This window comes from Hemitrygon akajei, chromosome 5 (genome assembly GCF_048418815.1).
Source record: "Hemitrygon akajei chromosome 5, sHemAka1.3, whole genome shotgun sequence".
Lineage (NCBI taxonomy): Eukaryota > Metazoa > Chordata > Chondrichthyes > Myliobatiformes > Dasyatidae > Hemitrygon > Hemitrygon akajei.
The window spans coordinates 189697234-189723259 of NC_133128.1; the positions used below are offsets into that span (position 1 = coordinate 189697234).

Sequence of the window (26026 nt, forward strand, 5' to 3'; positions counted from 1 at the left end):
GGAGAAACTGATTGTTTATCATTCTAGGGATTTATGGGTACTTCATCAGTGTTTCTAGATGCCATTGTGTATCATTTCCAGAAACACAATATTCACTTTGATGTGAATTTTCTCAGTGAAGTCTATCGGTAAATGAATGAAATATAAACTGTAAACTTGAACTGAACAATGTTATGAGAAATCTTTAGGAAGTGTTGGAATTAGGTAAATTACTGAGTTTTACTGAGGTTAACGCTACAAAATTCATGAAGTTAATTAAGTCACAGCTTTAAATTATCCACTCCTGTCAGTTTGTTAATCAAATCAAGTCGCTTTTTATTGTCATTTCAACCATAACTGCTGGTACAGTACACAGTAAAAACAAACCAACGTTCCTCCAGGACCATGGTGCTACATGAAACAACACAAAACTACACTAGACTACGTGAAACAACACAAAACTACACTAGACTTCAGACCTACACGGGACTACGTAAAGTGCACAAAACAGTGCAAGACAGTACAATAATTAATAAACAAGACAATAGACACAGTCAAGGGCAAATTACAATATAATAATAAATTATGTAAATGTAAACCATGTTTTAGCAGGAATTGAGAAAGAAATGAGCAAAAATTGTGGAGTGGAGTGTGTGTGTGTATGTATGTGTGTGTGTGTGTGTATATATATATGTATAGAGTTTGATGTCAGACTAGATTCTGAGTATTGAGGAGTCTGATGGTTTGGGGGAAGAGCCTGTTACACAGTCTGGTCGTGAGAGCCCGAATGCTTTGGTACCTTTTGCCAGATGTCAGGAGGGAGAAGAGTTTGTGTGAGGGGTGCGTGGGCTCCTTCACAACACTGTTTGCTTGCAGATGCAACATGTGGTGTAAATATCTGTAATGGCAGGAAGAGAGAATTGTATTCACTGGGGTCACCGGGGTCTCTCTCTTAAATTGTTCCTCAGGTCCCTTTTAAATCTTTCCCCTCTCACCAAAAATCTATGCCACCTAGAACTGGTCTCCCTGGGAATAAAAACATACCATCTACATTATCTATGTCTTTCATAATTTTAAACACTTCTTCCAGTTTTACCCCATCTTTCCTATAACAGAGTGACCAAAACTGCATAGTACTCCATGTATGGCCTGTACTCCAACTGTTATCCTGACTGTTGAAGGCTAGCATGTTTCAAAACCTTTTTCACCATCTTGTTTAGTCCACCTCAGACAATGCTTCCAATGAGCTATGCGTTTCTGCTAAAAACTCAATTAAAAATTCTATTATTGCCCTACCATTCATGGCGTAACACTGGTTTGACTTCCCAAAATGCATCACCTCACACTTATCCTATAATGAAATCCATTTGCCACTCCCTGACCCCTAACTGATCATGATCCCTCTGTAATCTATGATAACCTCCTTCACTATGAAGAACAGCTTTTAAATTTGTGCCATCCATACATTTACCGATCAAGCCTTGAGTATTCACATCCAAACATTTATATAAATAATGAATAACAAGGATAAGCCTCCTTTCTGAGAAACAATCGTCAACCACTACCTCGTTTCCTACCTCAGCCAAATTAGAATCCACTTAACTATCTCTGTCTGGATTCCATGGGACCTAACCATCCACAACAGCTTACCATGCAGGACCTTCATGAATGCCTTGATGAAGTACAAACAGACAACATCCACAGTCCCACCTTCATCTACCTTCATAGTCTTTCTTTAAAAAAACTGAATGGGTCATCAAGTTTGACTTCCCACATGAAAAGCCATGCTGACTCCTCCTAATCACACTCTGTATATTCAAATGCTGGTAAATCCTGTTCTTTGGAATTGCCTCCAGTAACTTCTCCACCACTAATGTCAGAGTCAGCAGCCTGTAGCTCCCTGGCATGTCCTTGCTAGCTTTTTGAAACAACAAAACAATATTAGCCGCCTTAGAGAACTTTGCCAGTGTCTAATGTGTAGCTAATAATACAATGAAAATTATGTTTAATTTTTTAATATGCTAATCTCCCAATGTGCTATTTACAAATATAGAACATAGAACAGTGGCACGACACAAGCCTTTCAGCCCACAATATTGTGCCCATCCTGACGTTAGTTTGTACGAAATATTCTCCTGTTTATCATCCATAACCTTCCATTCCTTTCACCTTCATTTCTCTATCTAAGAACCTCTTCTACTCTGCCAAATTCCACTGCTACCCCTGGTAACTCATTCTAGGCACCTATCATTCACTGCGTGGGGAAAAAATAATTACATGTCCCCCATGTCGCCTTTAAACTCCCCCTGTCCCAGCTTTAAAAGGGGATCCACTGGTGTTTGACATTTCTGCCTTGGGAAAAGGATTTTAATTGTATACCCTGTCTATGCCTGTCATAATTTAAAAAACCTTTACCAGGTCTCCCCGAAGGAGAACAACTCAAGTTTGTATACCTGTCCTTGAAGCTCATACATATTAATCCAAGCAGCATTCTGGTAACCACCTTCTGCACCATTTAGCGTCATAGAACATGACAGGACAAAAACAGGCCCTTTGGCCCATCTAGTCCATGCTAAACTATTAATCTGCCTAATCCCATTGATTTGCACCTGGACCAGAGACCTCAACACCCAAGTACATATCCAAACTTAAACATTGAAATAGAACCTGAAACTACTACTTCCACTGGCAGCTCATTCCACACTCTCACCAGCCTCTCAGTGAAGATGTTTTCCCTTCATGATCCCCTTAACCATTTCACCTTTTACCCTTAACCCATGACCTGGTCTCACCTAACTTCAGGCTTAAAAGCCTGCTTGCATATACTGTTATCTATACCCCTCATAATTTTATCTACTTCTATCAAATCTTCATTCACTGTTCTATGCTCTAGGGAATAAAGGTCTAACCTTTTCGACCTTTCCCTGTAACTGAGGTCCTTAAATCCTGGTGTAATGCCCTGGGAAAGGTTTCACTGCTAGTGTAATGGTTTCTCTGCAACAGCAGTGTTTGGGTTATGGCTAGAGATAACAGGGGCTTTGGAATGCGAAGCATCCAATGAGGGGAGTGTTTTTCTTGTGTGCCCACGAGCGAGGTCTTCTCAGGCTTTTGTTTGGCAGAAAATGGAGACACAATATGCCAGAATGGAGAGGCCGTAGACTGCAGGACAGAGTGGGCTTGGAATAGGGTTGGAAGTTGATGATGCCAGAGGGAAATTGATGGAGAACGAACATACAGGAAAATCATGAGTTCCAATATGTACATTTGACTGTTTCACTAAAATGGGCCCTTTTTCTTTTTGTTTTCTTCACTAACACTCTAGTCAAATTAAGAATTATAAAGCTCAGTCGTTTAATTGCATATGGTGTACTGTCTGTTATTTTGCAGTACTGATTTGTAACGGGAAAAACATCACGCAGCATCCACACAAATGAGTTTTCACTGGTTTGTGGGGGGTCAGAGACTGTCTTCCCCTGGACTAATGCCGTCACCCGAACCTGAAGGTTACACTAGCAACATCCTTGGAGATTTTCTCTGCACCCTTTCGATCTAATTGACATCCTTCCTGTAGGTAGTTGACCAGAACTGCATACAATACTCCAAATTAGGGCTCACCAATGTCTTATAAAAATTCCAGCATAACACCTCTACTCAGGACTTTGACTTATGGACAATGTGCCAGAAGTTTTCTTCATGACAATATCGACCTGAGACACTACTTTCAAGGAATTATGGATCTGTATTCCCAGATCCCTCTGTTCTACTGCACTCCTCAGTTCTCTACCCTTGTTTGTCCTCCCAAAGTGCAACACCTCACATTTGTCTGTGTTAAATTCCATCTGCCACTTTTAGCTCATTTTTCCAGCTGGTCCAGATGCTTCTGCAAACTTTGATAGTCTTCCTCACTGTCCATTTCACCCCAGTCTTGGTGTCATCCACAAATCGGCTGATCCAGTAGATGATGAACAACAATGGATCCAGCACCAATCCCTGTAGCATACCACCAGTCACCGAGGCAACCATCTACTATTACTCTCTCTCCCTCTCTCTGGCTTCTTCCACAAAGTCAATGTCTCATCCCATCTACTACCTCATCCTGAATGCCAAGTGACTGAGCCTCCTCAAACAACTTTCCATGCGGGACCTTGCCAAAGGCCTTGCTAAAGTCCTTACGGCCATTCATCAACTATATTGCCTTCATCAACCTTTCCAGAAATTCATCGAAAAGTACTATAAGACTGGTTAGACATGACCTATCATGCATAAAGCCACGTGGACTCTCCCTAATCAGACCCTGTCTCTCAAAATACTTGTTTATCCGGTCGCTTAGAATACCTTCCAATAATTTACCCACTACTGATGTCAGGCTCACTGGCCTATAATTTCCTGGATTATTCTTAGAGCCTTTCTTAAACAATGGAATAACATAAGTTATCCTCCAATTCTCTGGAACCTCATCCAGATCTAAGGGAATTTTAAAGATCTCTGCTAGAGCCCCTGCAATTTCTGCACTAGCCTCCCATAAGGTCCGAGGGAATACCGTGTCATACCTCTACCATTGAAGGCAAGCATTCTGTACACCTTCTTTACCAACTTATCCACTTGTGCGGCTACTTTCAGTAAACTATGGACCTGAACCCTTTGTACCTCAAAGGTCTACCATTAACTTTCTCTTGCCATTTGACATTGTAAAGTACAACATCTCATGCCTGCGTTGATTAAACTCAATCTGCCACTTCCCTACTCATAGCTATAACTGATCTACATCCCACTGTATTCTTCAATAGTCCTTTACACTGTCTATAATCCCATCTGCAAATTTGCTGCTCTACCCATCTACATTTTCACCCAGATTGTTTATATTACAACCAGAGGTCCCAGCACTGATCCTTGCAGATCACCACTGGTTTCAGAACTTCAGCCAGAATAAGAGCTTTCCACCCGTACTCTGCCTCTTATGGGCAAGCTAGTTCTGAATTTCAACTTACAATTTACCCCGGATCTTACGCAACTTTATCTACTGATCCACCTACCTACCATAAGGGACCTTGTCAGATGCTTTACTAAATTTCCTGTAGATGATGTCCATTACCTTACCTTCATCTATCTCCTTTTGTTTCTGCTTCAAGTTTTATAAGGCATGACCTGTCATGCTCACTGGCCCTGGATTATCCTTGCTTCCAAATGCACATCATGTGCTCCTCCCCAGTCCTCGGGGACCTCTTACGTGTGACAATAATAAACCAATACTTCACCTTTACCATTCCTATCAGTCACCTTATGTACAGCCACACCTGTGCCCTGCGTCACTTTAAGGAAATGCAATCAATCTACGTTTTTAACTATCTTATGTATTTATATTATTTTTGTGTTCTTTATCTTTTTTATGTTGCATCGGATCTGGAATAACAATTACTTTATTTCTCATTCACACTTCTGGGTTGGAAATGACATTAAACAATTTTGAATCTTTGCTATGAGGACAAAAGACCTTTGTCAAAACACCAGCAATTTCCTCATTTGCTTCTTTCAATATTCAGGGATATTTCTGTATGAGGAATGTCTGTAGTGAGATGCTGAAGATGTTCTATAGGTCAGTTGTGGAGAGCGCCCTCTTCTTTGTGGTGGCGTGTTGGGGAGGAAGCATTAAGAAGAGGGACGCCTCACGTCTTAATAAGCTGGTAAGGAAGGCGGGCTCTGTCGTGGGCAAAGTACTGGAGAGTTTAACATCGGTAGTTGAGCGAAGGGCGCTGAGTAGGCTACGGTCAATTATGGAAAACTCTGAACATCCTCTACATAGCACCATCCAGAGACAGAGAAGCAGTTTCAGCGACAGGTTACTATCGATGCAATGCTCCTCAGACAGGATGAAGAGGTCAATACTCCCCAATGCCATTAGGCTTTACAATTCTACCGCCAGGACTTAAGAACTTTTTAAAAGCTATTATTAATGCTTTTTGAGATAGTGATTTAGATGCATATCATATTTTTTTTTTACTGAGTTAAGTATTGTATGTAATTAGTTTTGCTACAACAAGTGTATGGGACATTGGAAAAAAGTTGAATTTCCCCATGGGGATGAATAAAGTATCTATCTATCTATCTATCTATTTGCAGTTAGGCTCTCAGGACTTAATAGTATTAATACTCAATGCTTTTCAGAAGGCTCAGCACTACCTCCCCTTTAATGGCCCAGCTCTGTTTACACCTTCCATTTCATTTCCTCGGTAAACACCAATGCAAAATATTAATGCAGTTATCCACTTGTTCTGACACTAAGCATAAATTCCCTTCTTTATCCTTGAGTGGACCTATGCTTTTTTTTAAATCCTAATACATGTAGAAAGTGCCTTGGGATTATCTTTGACCCTGTTTGCCAAGGGCATTTCTAGGTCTCTTTTGGCTCTCCTAATTACCTGCCTGAACACTCTCCTGCTACCTTTATATTCCACAAGGACCCAGTCTAATTTTAGTTTTCTAAACCTTACATTTGTTTTCCTTTTCTTTTCCTGACTAAATTTAGAATATCTTGGGTTATCCAAGGTTACCTTACTATCCCTGTCCTTGCTCCTTGCCACAACAGCATGGTTAGCATAACACTTTACAGTACAAGTGACCCGGGTTCAATTCCCACCACTGCCTGGAAGGGGTTTGTATGTTCTCCCTATGACTGTGGTTTTTCTCCCACAGTCCAAAGACATACTGGTTGGTAGGTTAATTGGTCCTTGTAAATTGTCTCGTGATTAGGCTAGGATTAATTTGGATTACTGAGTGGTTTGGCTTGAAGGGTCAGAAGAGCCCATTCTGTGCTGTATCTCAGTAAACAAATGAACATGCAACTCTAATCAGCTGGTCTTTAATCAGCTCCATGTCAGATATGGACTGGTCTGACAGTAGCTGCTGCTAATCGACACCCTTTAGCTCCTGTCTTATCCTATCGTAGTTTGTCCCTCCGCCAACTTAGTACCTTCCTGCAAAATCCAATTTAAAACAACAGAAAATCTGCAGATGCTGCAAATCTGAGCAACACGCACAAAATGCTGGAGGAACTCAGCAGGCCAGGCAGCATCTTGGAAAAGAGTACAGTCGACGTTTTCGAAACGTCGGCAGTACTTTTTCCATAGACGCTACCTGGCCTGCTAAGATCCAATTTAATCTTACTTGTAATTATCTTAAAACATAATGAGTGTTGGTCATTAATCCTAAAATGTTCACCATCAGATCTGAACTGTCATAAAGAAGAATTAAGTAGATATAAAAACAAAATCAGCAATAGTTCAATTGGAACTGAAGCAAGACTGAGGAATCATGTTGCTTGTAAGTAACTGTAGTAGTTACATGAAAACAAATCAAAACCACTCAGAGACTGAGTACATTCAGTGTTTCAGAGAACTTGATGGCACAGCATCTATAAGCAAACATATGTATTATATAAGCTATTTTATGTATTTATATTTGATGTTTTTTAAAAAATTATTATTGTGTTCTTTATCATATTGAGATTTTTTTTAGCTGCATTGGATCCGGAGTAACAATTATTTCATTCCCCTTACCACATGTGTACCAGAAATGATATTTTAAAATATTGAATCTGCTCATTAATGTGAGTCAGTTGTCTGGATTATGGGCTAGGTCCCTCGGGATCAATAAAGTCTGTCTGTCTGAAGCTGGAACTAGGGTTAGGAATTTTGAGAGACAGGATCTGGAGAGCTTGTATATTCTCTTATTCCTATAAACTTAGTGTTCCCAGACCGTAGAACTGTACAGCCTAGTATAGGTCCTTTGACCCACAGTATTGGCCCAACCATTTAACTCACTCCAAGATTAATCTAATGATTCCTCCCACAGAGCCCTCAATTTTTCTTTTGTTCATGTCCCTAACATGTCTGCCTCTACCACCACCACGAGCAGCATGTTCCTATACCCTCTGTGTAAAAACAAAACTTACGTCCGACAACCATCTATACTTTCCTCCAATCATCTTACATTCTCTTGTATTAGCCATTTTCACCCTGGAACAATGGTGCCGTCTGTCCACTCTATTTACACCTCATATCATCTATGACAACCTTCCATGCTATAAGACACTAACGAACATTCTGCCATCTGCAAATTTACTACCCACCCTTCCACTTCCTCATTCAAGTCATTTAGAAAATTCCCAAAGAACAGAGATCCGGAACTGATCCCTGTGGAATATCACCAGTCACCAACATCCAGTCAGAAGATGCTCCATCTCCTATCACCCTCTGCCTTCTGGGGAAGCCAGTTCTGAATCCACACAGTCAAGTTTCCATGGATCCCATTTTCACTTTCTGAATGAATCCTACATGAGGAACCCTGGGCAAATACCTTACTAAAATCCATCTACATCACATCCCATGCACTTCATCAATGTGCTTCTCATTTTCTCAAGTAATTCAGTCAGGCTCGTGAAGTATGACCTACCTCACAAAGCCATACTGACTATCCCTAATCAGTCTGTGCTTCTCCAAATGCTCACAATTGTTCATGAGAAAATTTATTATACTACTGTGCATATAGATATTATAAAAGTAACATTCAATAGACAGAAAAACCCAATCTTGCACCAAACTTGAGTATCAGAGTTTACTGTTGCTACCTAATGTCTTAAGTTACATTTTAACAATAAGTTTATAAATAATATATAGAAAATTGCAATTGATTAAGTGCATATATTGATATTAGCAGAAACTTGAATACAATGTTCTAATTATCTTTTTCTTTGTTACAGAGGTAGACAGTATAGACCATGTTTTATGTACAAAGATATCATGCAGTCTGACTGTCAGGAAGGGCAGGACATAATTGCAGCCAGCAAGGTGAGTGTCAGTGTATTCGGGATGCAGAATCAAAAAGGGTAGCAAATACGGTGCTTAAAGTGTTGTATCTGAATGCAGAGTATAAGAAGATGGATGACCTTATTGCACTATTACAGATTGTCAGGTATGATGCTGTGGTCATCACTGAATTGTGTCTGAAGGATGGTTGTAGGGAAATGTTATGATAGTCATGGGAGATAGCAACATGCAGGTCTATACTGGCACACCTCAGGGGTACATACTGTTGGGCTCCAGTTATGCCCTGTGTTCGTTTGGAAGAGAGACAACCAACATCGGAATATAGCAAAACGTGGCTTTATTGGCAGAATCGTAACTGGCACAGCGAGTCGACGGAGTCGCTGGAGAAGGCGCGCTTTCCGACTTCCCCTTACAATCTTCTCTTATTTATATCCCTTTTTCCCCCCAGCACAACCCCCCGCTACATATTAGGTAATATTGGGCACTTGTGTCCATCTTATTGGCCCGCAGCCATATGCTCACGAGTTACCTGTTTCTTTTTGTTTACTGAATCGCGTGACACTAGTAGTTTCGATGTAGCGGGGTCCCCAGTTTCGCTCCCCCCTCCCTCTCATTACGTGAGCCACTCCTGACCTGTAATGGCAGTCTCGAATTAACCCTAACGTTAACCCCAACAATACTTAGCCCACTGCTGTACTCTCTGTATACACATGACTGTGTGGCTAGACGTGGCTCAAATGCCATCTACAAATTTGCTGACGATACACCATTGTTGGTAGAATCTCAGGTGGTGACGAGCGGGCGTACAGGAGTGAGATATGCCAACTATTGGAATGGTGCCGCAGCAACAACCTGTTGCTCAACATCAATAAGATGAAAGAGCTGATTGTAGACTTCAGGAAGGGGAAGACGAAGGAACACATACCAATCCTCATAGAGGGATCAGAAGTGGAGAGAGTGAGCAGCTTCAAGTTCTTCAGTGTCAAGATCTCTAAGGATCTAACCTGGTCCCAACATATTGATGTAGTTATGAAGAAGGCAAGACGGTGGCTATACTTTATTAGGAGTTTGAAGAGATTTGGCATATCAACAAATACACTCAAAAACTTCTATAGTTGTACCGTGGAGAGCATTCTGACAGGCTGCATCACTGTCTGGTATGGAGGGGCTACTGCACAGGACCAAAAGAAGCTGCAGAAAGTTGTAAATCTACTCAGCTCCATCTTGGGCACTGGCCTACAAAATACCCAGGACACCTTTAGGGAGCAGTGTCTCAGAAAGGCAGCGTCCATTGTTAAGGACCTCCAGCACCCAGGGAATGCCCTTTCCTCACTGTTACCATCAGGTAAGAGGTACAGAAGCCTGAAGGCACACACTCAGTGATTCAGGAACAGCTTCTTCCCCTCTGCCATCTGATTCCTAAATGGACATTGAAGCTTTGGACACTACCACACTTTTTTAAAAATATACAGTATTTCTGTTTTTGCACATTTAAAAAAATCTATTCAATACACATAACTGATTTACTTGTTTATTATTATTATTTTTCTCTCTCTGCTAGATTATGTATTGTATTGAACTGCTGCTGCTTAAGTTAACTGATTTCATGTTACATGCTGGTGATAATAAACCTGATTCTGATTCTGATTGGGAAAATCAGTTTGGAAATGGATCTCAAGACAGTGAGTTTGTTGAATGCCTACGAGATGGCTTTTCAGAGCAGTTTGTTTTGAGCCTACTTAGGGAGCTTAAGGCAAAAGAACCCTTAGGAGGCAGTGATCACGATATGATTGAATTCAACTTGAAATTTGATAGGGAGAAAGTAAAGTCTGACATAGCAGTATATCAGTGAAGTAAGGGAAATTACAGCAGTATGAGAGAGGAGTTGGTGAAAGTAAATTGGAAGGAGATGCTGCAGGGATGACAGCAGAGCAGCAATGGTGTGAGTTTCTGGGAGCCAAGAAGATAGCAGAGGAACTAAATGAGTATTTTGTATCAGTTTTCACTGTGGAAGACGCTAGCAGTGTGCCAAATGTTGAAGAGTGTAAGGGAAAAGAAGTGAGTGCAGTTACTATTACAAGGGAGAAGATGCTCAAAAAGCTGAAAGAGCTAAGGGTACATAAGTCAGCTAGACCAGAAGAATTGCACCCTAGGGTTCTGAAAGAGGTATCAAAAGAAATTGTGGAAGCATTGGTAATGGTCTTTCAAAAATCATTGGACTCTGGCATGGTGCCAGAGGACTAAAAAATTGCAAATGTCACTCCACTCTTTAAGAAAGGAAATTATAGACCAGTTAGCCTGACTCCAGTGGTTGGGAAGCTGTTGGAGTCAATTGTTAAGGATAAGATTATGGAGTACTTGGTGACAGAGGACAAGATAGGACAAAGTCAGCATGGTTAACCTTACGGGAAAATCTTGCCTGACAAACTTGTTGGAATTCACTGAGGAGATTACAAGTAGGATAGATAAAGGGGATGCAGTGGATGTTGTATATTTGGACTTTTGGAAGGCCTTTCAGAAGGTGCCACATATGAGGCTGCTTACCAAGTTAAGAGCCCATGGTACTACTGGAAAGATACTGGCATGGTCAGAGCGTTGACTGATTGGTAGGAGGCAGTGAGTGGGAATAAAAGGCTCCTTTCTGGTTGGCTGCCAGTGACTAGTGGTGTGCCTCAGGGATCAGTGTTGGAACCACTTCTTTTTATGCTGTATATCAATGATTTAGATGATGGAATAAATGGCTTTGTTGCCAAGTTTGCAAGTGATACCAAGATTGGTAGAGGGGCAGGTATTCTTGAGGAAGCAGGCATGATGCAAAAGGACTTGGACAGATTAGGAGATTGGGCAAGAGAGTGGCAAATGAAATACAAAGTTGGAAAATACATGGTCATGTACTTTGGTAGTAGAAATGAATGTGTGGACTATTTTCTAAATAGGGAGAAAATCAAAAAAAATCTGAGATGCAAAGGGACTTGAGAGTCCATGTGCAGAACACCCTAAAGGTTAACTTGCAGGTAGAGCAGGTGGTGAGGAAGGCAAATGCAATGATAGCATTCATTTCAAGAAGTCAAGAATACAAGAGCAGGGATGTGATGCTGAGGCTTTACAAGGCATTGGTGAGGCCTCACATTGAGTATTGTGAACAGTTTTGGGCCCTTCATCTAAGAAAAGATGTGCTGGCATTGGAGAGGGTTCAGAGGAGGGTCACAGGGATGATTCTGGGAATTAAAGGGTTATCATACTAGGAATATCTGATGGCTCTGGGTCTGTACTTGCAGGAATTCAGAAGGATGAGGGGCGATCTCATTGAAACCTTTTGAATGTTTAAAGGCCTAGACAGAGTAGATGTGAAAATTTCTTCGGCAGTTTGAACGGGTCACGACTGTGCAAGCGTGTGAAAGTCGGCCCGTGAGGCAGTGGGAGAGTTTAAAAAGTGAGCAGATTAACGGAGCGGGTGACAGAGTAGTGGGAGACAGAGTAGGAAAGCTTTGGCTCGAGAGGCTTCGGCGAGCAGAGGCTGAGAACGAGCTTGCTCCCAGTGAGGTAAGGCCTGGTAAGCTCCTTTAATTCATCTAATTAGCTTATAAGTTGGTAATGGAGGCAGCAGTTAGGGCAGTTGAGTGCTCCGTTTGCAGTATGTGGGAAGTCAGGGCGACCGCAATTGTCCCTGATGACTACACCTGTAAAAGGTGCATCCAGCTGCAGCTCCTGACAAACCGTGTTAGGGAACTGGAGCTGGAGCTGGATGAACTTTGGATCATTCGTGAGACAGAGGCAGAAATAAACAGGAGTTACAAGGAGATAGTCACCCCTAGGAGTCAGGAGACAGGTAGCTGGGTGACTGTCAGGAGAGGGGAGGGGAATAGACAGAATGAGCAGAGCACCCCTGTGGCCGTTCCCATCAATAATAAGTATACCGTTTTGGATACTGTTGGTGGGGACGACCTACCAGGGACAAGTTGCAGTGGTTGCGTCTCTGGCACCGAGACTGGACCCTCAGCTCAGAAGGGAAGGAGGGAAAAGAGGAGAGCAGTAGTGATAGGGGATTCGATAGTTAGGGGGACAGATAGGAGGTTCTGTGGAAGAGATCAAGAATCCCAGACTGTCCGTTGCCTCCCTGGTGGCAGGGTCTGTGAAATCTCAGATGGAGTTCTCAGTATTCTCAAGAGGGAGGGTGAGCAGCCAGATGTCATGGTCCATGTAGGGACCAATGACGTGGATAGGAAGTAGGAGGAGATCCTGCAAAGGGAATTTAAGGATTTAGGTGCAAAGTTGAAGGACAGGACCTCCAGGGTTGCAATCTCAGGATTTCTAGTGCTAGTGAGGCTAGAAATAGGAAGATAAGGCAGCTAAATACGTGGCTAAGGAGATGGTGCAGGAGGGAGGGCTTTATGTTTCTGGACAATTGGGCCTTGTTCCAGGGAATGTGGGACCTGTTCCGAGGGGGACTAACATCCTTGCGGGAAGGTTTGCTAGTGCTGCTCTGGGGGGTTTAAACTTAGACTTGCAGGGAGAGAGGAACCAGAGTGTTAGAGCAGATAGTGAGGTGGACGACGATAAAGGTCATGCGAGAGCTGCAAGTATAGTGCATGGAGTAAAGCCAGATCTAACATATAAAGTGGCTTTGAGGAAAGAGAAACAGAATAAAGGATGTAAAGGTAGTAAGGTAGAAAGGCTAAAGTGCGTGTACTTCAATGCAAGAAGCATCAGGAACAAAGGTGATGAACTGAGAGCTTGGATACATACATGGAATTATGATGTTTTATTACATCATACATTACAGAGACTTGGCTGGCACCAGGGCAGGAATGGATTCTCAATATTCCTGGATTTTAGTGCTTTAAAAGGGATGGGGGGGGGGGGGGGAGGGGAGGAGGGGTGGTATTACCGGTCAGGGATACTATTACAGCTGCAGAAAGGGTGGGTAATGTAGCAGGATCCTCTTTTGAGTCAGTATGAGTGGAAGTCATGAAAAGGGAGCAGTTACTCTACTGGGGGTATTCTATAGGCCCCCTGGTAGCAGCAGAGATAGCGAGGAGCAGATTGGGAGGCAGATTTTGGAAAGGTGCAAAAATAAAACTGTTGTTGTCATGGGTGACTTTAACTTCCCTAATATTGATTGGCACCTGATTAGTTCCAATGGTTTAGACTGGGCAGAGTTTGTTAAGTGTGTCCAGGATGGATTCCTGTCACAGTATGTTGACAGGCCGACTGGGGGATTGCCATACTAGATCTAGTATTAAGTAACAAACCGGGTCAGGTCATAGATCTCTCAGTGGGTGAGCATCTGGGGGACAGTGATCACCGCTCCCTGGCCTTTAACATTATCATGGAAAAGGATAGAATCAGAGAGGACAGGAAATTTTTTAATTGGGGAAGGGCAAATTATGAGGCTATAAGGCTAGAACTTGCGTGTGTGAATTGAGATGATGTTTTTGCAGGGAAATGTACTATGGACATGTGGTCGATGTTTAAGGATCCCTTGCAGGATGTTAAGGATAAATTTGTCCTGGTGAGGAAGATAAAGAAGTGGTAGGGTGAAGGAACCATGGGTGACAAGTGAGGTGGAGAATCTAGTCAGATGGAAGAAATTAGCATATGTGAGGTTTAGGAAGCAAAGATCAGATGGGTCTATTGAGGAATATAGGGTAGCAAGAAAGGAGCTTAAGAAGGGGCTGAGGAGAGCAAGAAGGGGGCATGAGAAGGCCTTGGCGAGTAGGGTAAAGAAAAACCCCAAGGCATTCCTCAATTATATGAAGAACAAAAGGTTGACAGGACTGAAGGTAGGACCGATTAGAGATAAAGGTGGGAAGATGTGCCTGGAGGCTGCGGAAGTGAGTGAGGTCCTCGATGAATACTTCTCTTCGACATTCACCAATGAGAGGGAACTTGATGACGGTGAGGCCAATATGACTGAGGTTGATGTTCTGGAGCATGTTGATATTAAGGGAGAGGAGGTATTGGAGTTGTTAAAATACATTAGGACGAATAAGTCCCCGGGGCCTGATGGAATATTCCCCAGGCTGCTCCACAAGGCGAGGGAAGAGATTGCTGAGCCTCTGGCTAGGATCTTTACGTCCTCGTTGTCCACAGGAATGGTACCAGAGGATTGGAGGGAGGCGAATGTTGCCCCCTTGTTCAAAAAAGGTAGTAGGGATAGTCTGGGTATTTATAGACCAGTGAGCCTTACATCTGTGGTGGGAAAGCTGTTGGGAATGATTCTTAGAGACAGGGTCTATGGGCATTTAGAGAATCATGGTCTGATCAGGGACAGTCAGCATGGCTTTGTGAAGGGAAAATCGTTTCTAACAAGCCTGATAGAATTCTTTGAGGAGGTGACCAGGCATATAGATGAGGGTAGTGCGGTGGGTGTGAACTACATGGATTTTAGTAAGGCATTTGACAAGGTTCCACATGGTAGGCTTATTCAGAAAGTCAGAAGGCATAGGATCCTGGGAAGTTTGGCCAGGTGAATTCAGAATTGGCTTGCCTGCAGAAAGCAGGGGGTCGTGGTGGAGGGAGTACATTTGGATTGAAGGGTTGTGACTAGTGGTGTCCCACAAGGATCTGTTCTGGGACCTCTACTTTTCGTGATTTCTATTACCGACCTGGATGTGGGGGTAGAAAGGTGGGTTAGCAAGTTTGCAGACGACACAAAGGTTGGTGGTGTTGTGGATAGAGTAGAGGATTGTCGAAGATTGCGGAGAGACAATGATAGGATGCAGAAGTGGGCTGAGAAGTGGCAGATGGAGTTCAACCTGGAGAAGTGTGAGGTGGTACACTTTGGAAGGACAAACTCCAAGGCAGAGTACAAAGTAAATGGCAGGATACTTGGAAGTGTGGAGGAGCAGAGGGATCTGGGGGTACATGTCCACAGATCCCTGAAAGTTGCCTCACAGGTAGATAGGGTAGTTAAGAAAGCTTATGGTGTGTTAGCTTTCATAAGTCGAGGGATAGAGTTTAAGAGTTGCGGGGTAATAATGCAGCTCTATAAAACTCTGGTTAGGCCACACTTGGAGTACTGTGTCCAGTTCTGGTCACCTCACTGTAGGACGGATGTGGAAGCATTGGAAAGGGTACAGAGGAGATTTACCAGGATGCTGCCTGGCTTAGAGAGTATGCATTATGATCAGAGATTAAGGGAGCTGGGGCTTTACTCTCTGGAGAGGAGGAGGATGAGAGGAGACATGATAGAGGTATACAAGGTATTAAGAGGAATAGATAGAGTGGATAGCCAGCGCCTCTTTCCCCAGGGCACCACTGCTCAGTACAAGAGGACATGGCTTTAAGGTAAGGGGAGGGAAGTTCAAGGGGGATATTAGAGGAAGGTTTTTCACTCAGAGAGTGGTTGGTGCGTGGAATGCACTGCCTGAGTCAGTGGTGGAGGCAGATACACTAGTGAAACTTAGGAGACTACTAGACAGGTATATGGAGGAATTTAGGGTGGAGGGTTATATGGGAGGCAGGGTTTAAGGGCCGGCACAACATTGTGGGCCAAAGGGCCTGTTCTGTGCTGTATTGTTCTATGTTCTATGAAAAGGATGTCTCTCATGATGGGGGAGTCTAGGACAAGAGGGCACAGCTTGAGGATAGAGGGGGTCCATTTAGAACAGATGCAGAGAAATTTCTTTAGCCAGAAGGTGGTGAATTTGTGGAATTTATTACTACAGACAGCTGTGGAGGCCAGGTTGTTGGTGCATTTAAGGCAGCGCTTGATAGGTTCTAGAAGGCCATGGAATGGGGCTGAGGAGTGGAGAAGAGGATCAGCCATGATTGTATGGTAGAGCAGACTCAATGGGCCAAATGGCCTAATTCTGCTATTTTTTATGGGCTTATGTTTTACATGTAGTCTGTGCTGTTAAGCTACAAATAAGAAAACAGATTTAAATTCAAACATTTTTCGTGGTTCTTTATTTTTACAATCTGATTTATAATCTGTATGACTTCCTATTTTTGGATATACTTCAATTAGATTTGTTTTAACTAATGCTAACTTGAGAACTTAATGTTCTTTCTCACCCTTACCCCTTCAAACCTGAATTATCCTGAAAATATAGGGAATGATTATTTCTAATCGTCAACATGATAAGTTTAGAACTATTCGTCTACAGTTATGCTCCTTCATAGTCTGCAATTTGAAATTTTAAGTGTTGTAGCAAAGCCCCATCGACACTGAGTTAAAATTATTGTGTACTCTTAAAGTGTATTTATTATGAAAGATTTGACAATTTAGTGATCACCTCTGCATATCTTAATATCTGCACACCATACTAATCAAAGACAAGTCACTTTTAACACTGCTCAGTTTATACATAAGTTTAAAATTAGACAAAGTAACAAACGTGGTTTGTTCATATGAAATCAATTTATTTACAGCTGTTAATAAATAGCAATTCATATCAATAGCCATTGTTCTGAGCATTTTCCATACAGGAAATAACCATCATATTTACAATAGATAAAGAAAACAAATCTATTTTTAACATGTTGCCACCTGTTTGAAATTATTTTTTAAAACTTTAGTCCAGTTATTATTGGTCACATGATAGCAAAATGGACCTAAGGCACCAGTTCAAGCCTGCTATTTTACCCCAAAAAGTTGAATGTGAAGCATACAAACGGCATTAAGGCAAAAGTTAAAAAGAATGTAGAGAAAATGCACATTTAAAAGCTGGATCTTATTAAATAGCATACTTGAAAACAGTCTTGTGAATCTGGATTATGTACTTCAGGGATTAAATTTTCTTCATAAATCAATTGGAGAAGAAAATGTTTTGAGAAAAGCTTTAGGAAATGTGTTGTCTTTAATGATGTTTATATTTACAATCCTGTTTAAAAGTGCAACTTCTGCTATATTCCGTTTAACCAGTTGCAAGTCCTTAAATTTGCCCAGTTATGATGAAAATTTTCAGCTTAGTTAACATAAAATGTGGACATTTACAAAGAAAATTTGGGTATAGATGTAGTCCTTTCTCATAATGCAAGATCATTTGTTGTCAAAATGAAATCGATAGACACACGTGACAGCCAGGTTGCCAGATTACCAGATAAATATCTGTGATCCTCCCTCAATCCATCAGAAAACCACACGAAGCTCCAGGTTAATTATTTATCAAACATTTTCTCGTCCTTTGCTTGGTAATCCATCATCAGTTAGCTTGTACCTGTGAAAAGGATAATGTCACTGTCACATATTATTCCTGGTCCCAGGAAAAACAAAAGACACTTTTGATAAAGGGACCAAAGCTGTTTATGAACCAAAAGTTGTTATAGTATGTGTGGTGAATAAAGCTATATAGCTTAATTTCTGTTTACTATCACACAACATATGGAATGGTTATTTCTCACACGTCAAAAAAAACACTTCTCTTCATCTTCCTGCTCCAACTAAAGATGAGTTGTAATTATACTAAGAAACAAAAATAGATCTACATTTTACAAAACAAATAAAAAGCTTTAATATTGAATATATACAAAAGACAAACTTGTACTTGTATGTACAACGTTTCTCAACTTGAGTTCAGAGAGAAGATCACTTGTTCTGTCACCATCTTTCTAGGAACATTTACAAGAAAACTGGATGTTCTTGCATTCAGCTAGATATAACTATTCTATAAGGGTTGTTTTTAAGTGGTTTGGGTATGTACATATGTGTACTGAATTTTTTTGAATACTTAATGTTTATAATCAAGGAGTATACCTTACCATTCTGTAAAACCTGGGGTTAAGTTATCCTTTGGAATATCAATCAATACCTTTTAATGAAGAACAACGTAAAACTTAATTAGTTCATAGGCTACATTAACCATTTGAAGAATTGTGGGGTAACCCCGAAGTGCATTCACAAAATTATTTATTTTGAGCAACCAAATACTGTGATTTAGCAGAGAAGAATATAAAAATGAATACATCTATAGTAAAGCTGAAACTTAAAAAAACAAAATAATAATGATACTAAGTACTTGTGCAGTTAAATAAAGCATTTGTTATGCCATTGAACAAGAGTAAAAATACATAAATATTTAGGCCCGAAACCAGGGACAAGAAAAATCTTGGGCCCCAACTCCTCTTCACTGACCCCATCAATAAATGAGTACTGGCTCACTAATTTTGTTCACTGTAGAGATTTTCAGTAAATTATTCTGTTGTCAAGGGTCTTTCATATATGATCAGCATATTAGTCACACTGTACATTACCCATGTGAGAGCTGCTGGAACTGAGACTATCACCCCATCATCCTATCACCCTAGGAGGCAGTAACCATAATTTCGTTATAGTAACAGGATGATACTTTGCCTTGTTGATTTGTGATCAAAGAATACAGTCCTAACCTATTCAATCTTTCCTTATAACTCAGATCCCCCAGACCTGGCAACATCCTTGTAGATTTTCTCTGTACTGTTTCAAACTTTTTTACATCTTTCCTGTAGGTGGGTGACCAAAACTGCATACAATACTTCAAATTAGGCCTCACCAATGTCTTATACAACTTCAACATAATATTCCATCTCCTGTACTCAATATATTGATTTATGAAGGCCAATGACGTGGGTAGGAAGAGTGAGGAGGTCCTGAAAGGTGAGCTTAGGGAGTTAGGTGCCAAGTTAAAGGACAGGACCTCCAGGATAGCAATCTCAGGATTGTTACCAGTATCACGTGCAGGCGGGTTTAGAAATAGTAAGATAGTGCAGATCAACACATGGCTGAAGACATGGTGCAGGAGGGAGGGCTTCAGATTTATAGATAATTGGGCAGTTTTCCAGGGAAGGTGGGACCTGTTCTGGCGGGACAGTATACATCTGAACTGGAAGGGGACAAATATTCTTGCAGGTAGGTTTACTAGAGAGGCTCCAGTGGATTTAAACTAGATACGAGGGGGGAGGGGAACCAGAGTGTAGAAACAGATGTATGGGAGAAGGAAGAAAAAGACAGTAAAGTTCTTTGTACTGTTAGTGATAAACAGAGAGTAAGAGATGGAGAATTTCTTAAATGCATTTATTTTAATGCTAGGAGCATTGTAAGAAAGGTGGATGAGCTCAGAGCATGGATTGATACCTGGAAATATGATGTTGTAGCTATTAGTGAAACATGGTTGCAGGAGGGGTGTGATTGGCAACTAAATATTCCTGGATTTCATTGCTTCAGTTGTGATAGAATCAGAGGGACAAGAGTAGGAGGTGTTGTGTTGCTTGTCAGAGAAAATATTACAGCGGTGCTCTGGCAGGGTAAATCAGAGGGCTCGTCTAGGGAGACTATTTGAGTGGAATTGAGGAATGGGAAAGATGTAGTAACACTTATAGGGGTATATTATAGACCACCTAATGGGGAGCAAGAATTGGAGGAGCAAATTTGTAAGGAGATAACAGATATTTGTAGTAAGCACAGGGTTGTGACTGTGGGAGATTTTAATTTTCCACACATAGACTGGGAGGCCCATACTGTAAAAGGGATGGATGATTTGGAGTTTGTAAAATGTGTGCAGGATTTTTTTTGCAGCAATACATAGAGGTACCAACTAGAGAAGGGGCAGTGTTGGATCTCCTGTTAGGGAATGAGATAGGTCAGGTGACAGAGGTATGTGTTGGGGAGCACTTCAGGTCCAGTGATCACAATGCCATTTGTTTCAATATAATTATGGAGAAGGATAGGACTGGACCCAGGGTTGAAATTTTTGATTGGAGAAGGGCTAACTTTGAGATGATGCGAAAGGATTTAGAAAGAGTGGATTAGGACAATTTGTTTTATGGGAAGGATGTAATAGAGAAATGGAGGTCATTTAAAGGTGAAATTTTGAGGGTACAGAATCTTTATGTTCCTGTTAGGTTGAAAGGAAAGGTTAAAAGTTTGAGAGAGCCATGGTTTTCAAGAGATATTGGAAACTTGGTTCAGAAAAAGAGAGATATCTACAATAAATATAAGCAGCATGGATTAAAGGAAGTTCTCAAGGAATATAAAGAATGTAAAAAGAATCTTAAGAAAGAAATTAGAAAAGATAAAAGGTGACAGTGAGCGTTCGGCACAGAGGAAAAGGGCCAAGATGGCCTGTTTCCGTGCTGTAATTGTTACATGGTTATGTGGTTATAAAAGAAGATACGAGGTTGCTTTGGCGAGTACGGTGAAAATAAATCCGAAGGGTTTCTACAGTTATATTAATAGCAAAAGGATAGTGAGGGATAAAATTGGTCCCTTAGAGAATCAGAGTGGACAGCTATGTGTGGAGCCGAAAGAGATGGGGGAGATTTTGAACAATTTCTTTTCATCGGTATTCACTAAGGAGAAGGATATTGAATTGTGTAAGGTAAGGGAAACAAGTAAGAAAGTTATGGAAACTATGATGATTAAAGAGGAGGAAGTACTGGCACTTTTAAGGAATATAAATTGGATAAATCTCCAGGTCCTGACAGGATATTCCCTCTGACCTTGAGGGAAGTTAGTGTAGAAATAGCAGGGGCTTTGACAGAAAAATTTCAAATGTCATTAGAAACGGGGATGGTGCTGGAGGATTGGCATATTGCTCATGTGGTTCCATTGTTTAAAAAGGGTTTTAAGAGTAAACCTAGCAATTATTGGCCTGTCAGTTTGACGTTAGTGGTGGGTAAATTAATGGAAAGTATTCTTAGAGATGGTATATATAATTATCTGGATAGACAGGGTCTGATTAGGAACAGTCAACATGGATTTGTGCGTGGAAGGTCATGTTTGACAAATCTTATTGAATTTTTTGAAGAGGTTACTAGGAAAGTTGACGAGGGTAAAGCAGTGGATGTTGTCTATATGGACTTGAGTAAGGCCTTTGACAAGGTTCCACACAGAAGGTTAGTTAGGAAGGTTCAATCGTTAGGTATTAAAATTGTAGTAGTAAAATGGATTCAACAGTGGCCGGATGGGAGATGCCAGAGAGTAGTGGTGGATAACTGTTTGTCAGGTTGGAGGCCAGTGACTAGTGGTGTGCCTCAGGGATCTGTACTGGGTCCAATGTTGTTTGTCATATACATTAATGATTTGGATGATAGGGTGGTAAATTGTATTAGTAAGTATGCAGATGATGATAAGATAGGTGGCATTGTGGATAATGAAGTAGGTTTTCAAAGCTTGCAGAGAGATTTAGGCCAGTTAGAAGAGTGGGCTGAAAGATGGCAGATGGAGTTTAATGCTGATAAGTGTGAGGTGCCACATTTTGGTAGGACTAATCGAAATAGGACATACGTGGTAAATGGTAGGGCATTGAAGAATGCAGTAGAACAGAGTGATCTAGGAATAATAGTGCATAGTTCTCTGAAGGTGGAATCTCATGTGGATAGGGTGGTGAAGAAAGCTTTTGGAATGCTGGCCTTTATAAATCAGAGCATTGAGTATAGGAGTTGGGATGTAATGTTAAAATTGTACAAGGCATTGGTAAGGCAAAATTTGGAGTATTGTGTACAGTTCTGGTCATTGAATTATAGGAAAGATGTCAACAAAATAGAGTACAGAGAAGATTTACTAGAATATTACCAGGGTTTCAGCACCTAAGTTACAGAGAAAGGTTGAACAAGTTAGGACTTTATTCTTTGGAGCATAGAAGGTTGAGGGGGGACTTGATAGAGGTATTTAAAATTATGAGGGGGATAGATAGAGTTGACGTGGATAGGCTTTTTCCATTGAGAGTAGGGGAGATTCAAACAAGAGGACATGATTTGAGAGTTAGGGGGTAAAAGTTTAGGGGTAATACGAGGGGGAATTTCTTTACTCAGAGAGTGGTAGCTGTGTGGAACGAGCTTCCAGTAGAAGTGGTACAGGCAGGTTCGGTATTGTCATTTAAAGTAAAATTGGATAGGTATATGGACAGGAAAGGAATGGAGGATTATGGGCTGAGTGCAGGTCGGTGGGACTAGGTGAGAATAAGCTTTTGGCAAGGACTAGAAGGGCCGAGATGGCCTGTTTCCATGCTGTAATTGTTATATATGTTATATGGAAAAAGCTTTCTTTATGACCCTATCTATCTGGAATAACACTACCAATGAATTATGGACCTGTATTCCCAAATCCCTTTGTTATTCCACATTCTTCGGTGCCTACCCTACTCTTCACTATGTAAGACCTACACTGGTTGGATCTCCCACCGAAGTGCAAAATTTAGCATTTGTCTGCATTGAATTCCATCTGCCATTTTCAGTCCATTTTTCCAGCTGATGTAGAACTCTCTGCAATCCATGATAGCCTTCTTCACTGTCCGCTACACCCCCAATCGTTTTGTCATCTACAAATATGCTGATCCAGTGAACCACATTATCATCCAGATCGTTGATGTAGAGGACAAACATCAAAGGAACAAGCACCAATCCCTGTAGCACACCACTAGTCATAGGCCACCAGACAGAGAGGCAACCCTCTACCACCTCTCTCTGTCTTCTCCCACAAAGTCAATGTCTAATCCAATTTACTACCTCATCCTAAATACAGAGTGACCCATAGACCAGGCCTATCTTTTTGCATAGTTACTTTGAAATTAATAGCATTGTGGTCACTGGATGCAAGGTGTTAATCTACATAAACTTCTGTCACCTGCCATCTCATTCCCTTATAGCAGATCCATTATTGCATACTCTCTCATGGGAAAAGAGTTAGGCAGTGCTGAGGATGCAATGTGATTGCAGAAGGACTTAGACAAATTGGAAGAAAAGGAAAAAAGTCGTAGATGGAATACAGTGTTGGGAAATGTATGATAATGCATTTTGGTAAAAGGAACAATAGTGTGGACTTAGGAGTCCCTACAGGTCAGGTCTATGGTAAAGAAGGCAATTGCAATGTTGGCATTTATTTCAAGGGGGATAGAATATAAAAGCAAGGAGATAATACTGAAACTTTATAAGACATTAGTCAGGCCGCACTTGGAGTATAGTCAACAGTTTTGGGCCCCATATCTCAGAAAGGATGTGTTGTCATTGAAGAGAGTTCAGAGGAGGTTCACGAGGATGATTCCAGGAATGAAGGGGTTAACATATAAGGAGCATTTGGCAGCTTTGGACCTGTTCTCACTGGAATTTATAAGAATGCATGGGGATCTCATTGAAACTTACCGAATGTTGAAAGAACTAGATAAGGTGGATGTGGCGAGGAAGTTTCATCTGGTGGGGGATCCAGAACTAGTGGGCACAGCTTTAGAATTGAGGAGCAACCTTTTAGAACAGAGATAACGAGGAATTTTTTTTTTTTAGCCAGAGAGTAGTGAATCAGTGAAATACTCTGCCACAGACTGCAGTGGAGGCCAAGTCCGTGCGTATATCTAAAGCGGAAGTTGATTATTTTCTGATTGGACAGGGCATCAAATGATATGGCAAGAACACAGGTGTATGGGGTTGAGTGGGATCCAGGATCAGCCATGATGGAATGGTGGAGCAGACTTGATGGGCTGAATGGCCTAATTCTGCTCCTATGTCTTATGGACTTCCACATACTGATGAAGGAAACTTTCCTGAACACATTTGAGAAACTCTATTCAATCTAGTCCTTTTACAGTATATTCCCAGACAATATGTGGAAAGTTAAAATTACCTACTATATAATATCCTTATGTTTCTTGCAACAGTCTGCAATCTCTTTATACGTTTGTTCCTCTAAATCCTTAGGACTGTTGGATGGTCTGTAATATAGCCCCATTATCCTGGTCATACCTTTCTTATTTCTCAGTTCCACTTACTAGATGAGTTCTTCAGTCTGTCTTGACAGAGTTTCTTTTGCTGTTTTTCAAACTATGTATAACAGTTAGTAGGGAACATCTGCTTATGTCACGCTGAGGACAGGAGCTGAACACATTCAAATCCCATTTTCCAAATTCTTTATAAATATAAGTTACTCTTACCATCCCAAGTTCCTTCCTCACGTGAGATCGGAATGACCGATTGTTTTTTACAGCAACATCTAATTTACGTTTAGGAATTTCCTCCAACGACACGGCGAATTCAAACCTGAATAAGACAAAATGTTAATTTCATGTTCATTCTCACAAACATTCAAGGATCAATTCAACAAGTATTTTCTAAGAAGATTATACTTGTGTGTGTCACAAATGATATATGCAATCAATAGGATAGATTGAAAAAGAGATTTATCACATGACTGATACCTATTTTAACATCTTTAAGTCAATTGAGGTAAACTTGGCATGCCATTTTGTTAAGAGTTCAAAATTAATTGAATAACTTATTTATATTGAATTATAATTAAGCTAGCATAGTGGTGAGCATAACGCTTTACAATGCCAGCTGTAAGAGTGGGGTTCAATTCCTACCGCTGTCTGTAAGAAGTCTGTATGTTCTCCTGTGACTGTGTGGGTTTTCTCCATAAGCTCTGGTTTCCTCCCATAAGCTAAAGACATATGAGTGAGGGTTAGCTGGTTGGCACCAGAATCATGGCCTCACCTGTGGACTGCCCCAGCACTAATCAGATTATGGTGCTCAGTGATTCAAAACAATGTACTTCACTGTATGTTTTAATGTACACGTAACAAATAAAGCTAATCTTTATCTTTACAAAGACTGTTGTCCATCAGTGAATTAAACCTCTGGCCACGAAGTCCCTACTGTAAATCAGACTTAACCCGAGGGCTTTGAAATCAGGAATGAGATGTATTTATGGGATACTTACTTTTCATCGTACTGTGGATTAACAGTCTTCTTCTTGACTTGTGTTTTTCTCCGGCCTGACCAGCTCTTGTCAGGAAGAAGGTAAAGTCGGACATACGGATCTGATCCCTCATTTGAACAGGCGATTAGGCTTCTGTGTCAAATGAAATATGAAACCGCAACTATTATCTTGGTTACCTTGGAAATAAAAACTCAGCTATTTGATTAACATTGAATCTACTCTGTAGTCCATATTATGCTGGACAAGGTTGCACAGAGAAACATTCAGTTGTGTAATTAAATATTACTCAAGTGAAAAGTAGAAGGCCATTCTGTCATTCAAACCCATTTTGCAGCTTTGTTAGCTGCAGACATTTAACCCATATTTGATTCATGATATAAAAATCTTGTCAATTTCAAATCATGAGCACTTTATTTAACCACATCTTTTGGGGGGATTTTTATGTTGCCACTAATCTTTGTGAAAACAGTGCTTTTTACTGTAAAGATTCTTTTCCTTTGTATGAATATTTCACTGAAGGAAACAGTTTTAGGTGACTACTGTTTAAGCATTCAAACATCTTATCCTGGATTAAATTTATTCTTTCTATATTCTCGTA

At 40.9% G+C, this 26026-nt stretch overlaps 1 protein-coding gene across 1 annotated transcript in view; it reads right to left on the reverse strand.

Annotated features, from left to right (window-relative positions):
• Positions 1-17147: 17147 nt before the first annotated feature.
• The window catches only part of LOC140728591 (extended synaptotagmin-3-like), a 104261-nt gene continuing 95382 nt past the window's right edge, over positions 17148-26026 (reverse strand). The window contains exons 20-23 of the mRNA XM_073047562.1: positions 25429-25560; positions 24644-24749; positions 18507-18556; positions 17148-17965 (exon numbers count right to left, since the gene is read on the reverse strand). Coding sequence (XP_072903663.1) covers positions 17914-17965; positions 18507-18556; positions 24644-24749; positions 25429-25560 — 340 coding nt within the window. The 3' untranslated portion in view covers positions 17148-17913. The remainder of the gene's footprint in view (positions 17966-18506; positions 18557-24643; positions 24750-25428; positions 25561-26026) is intronic.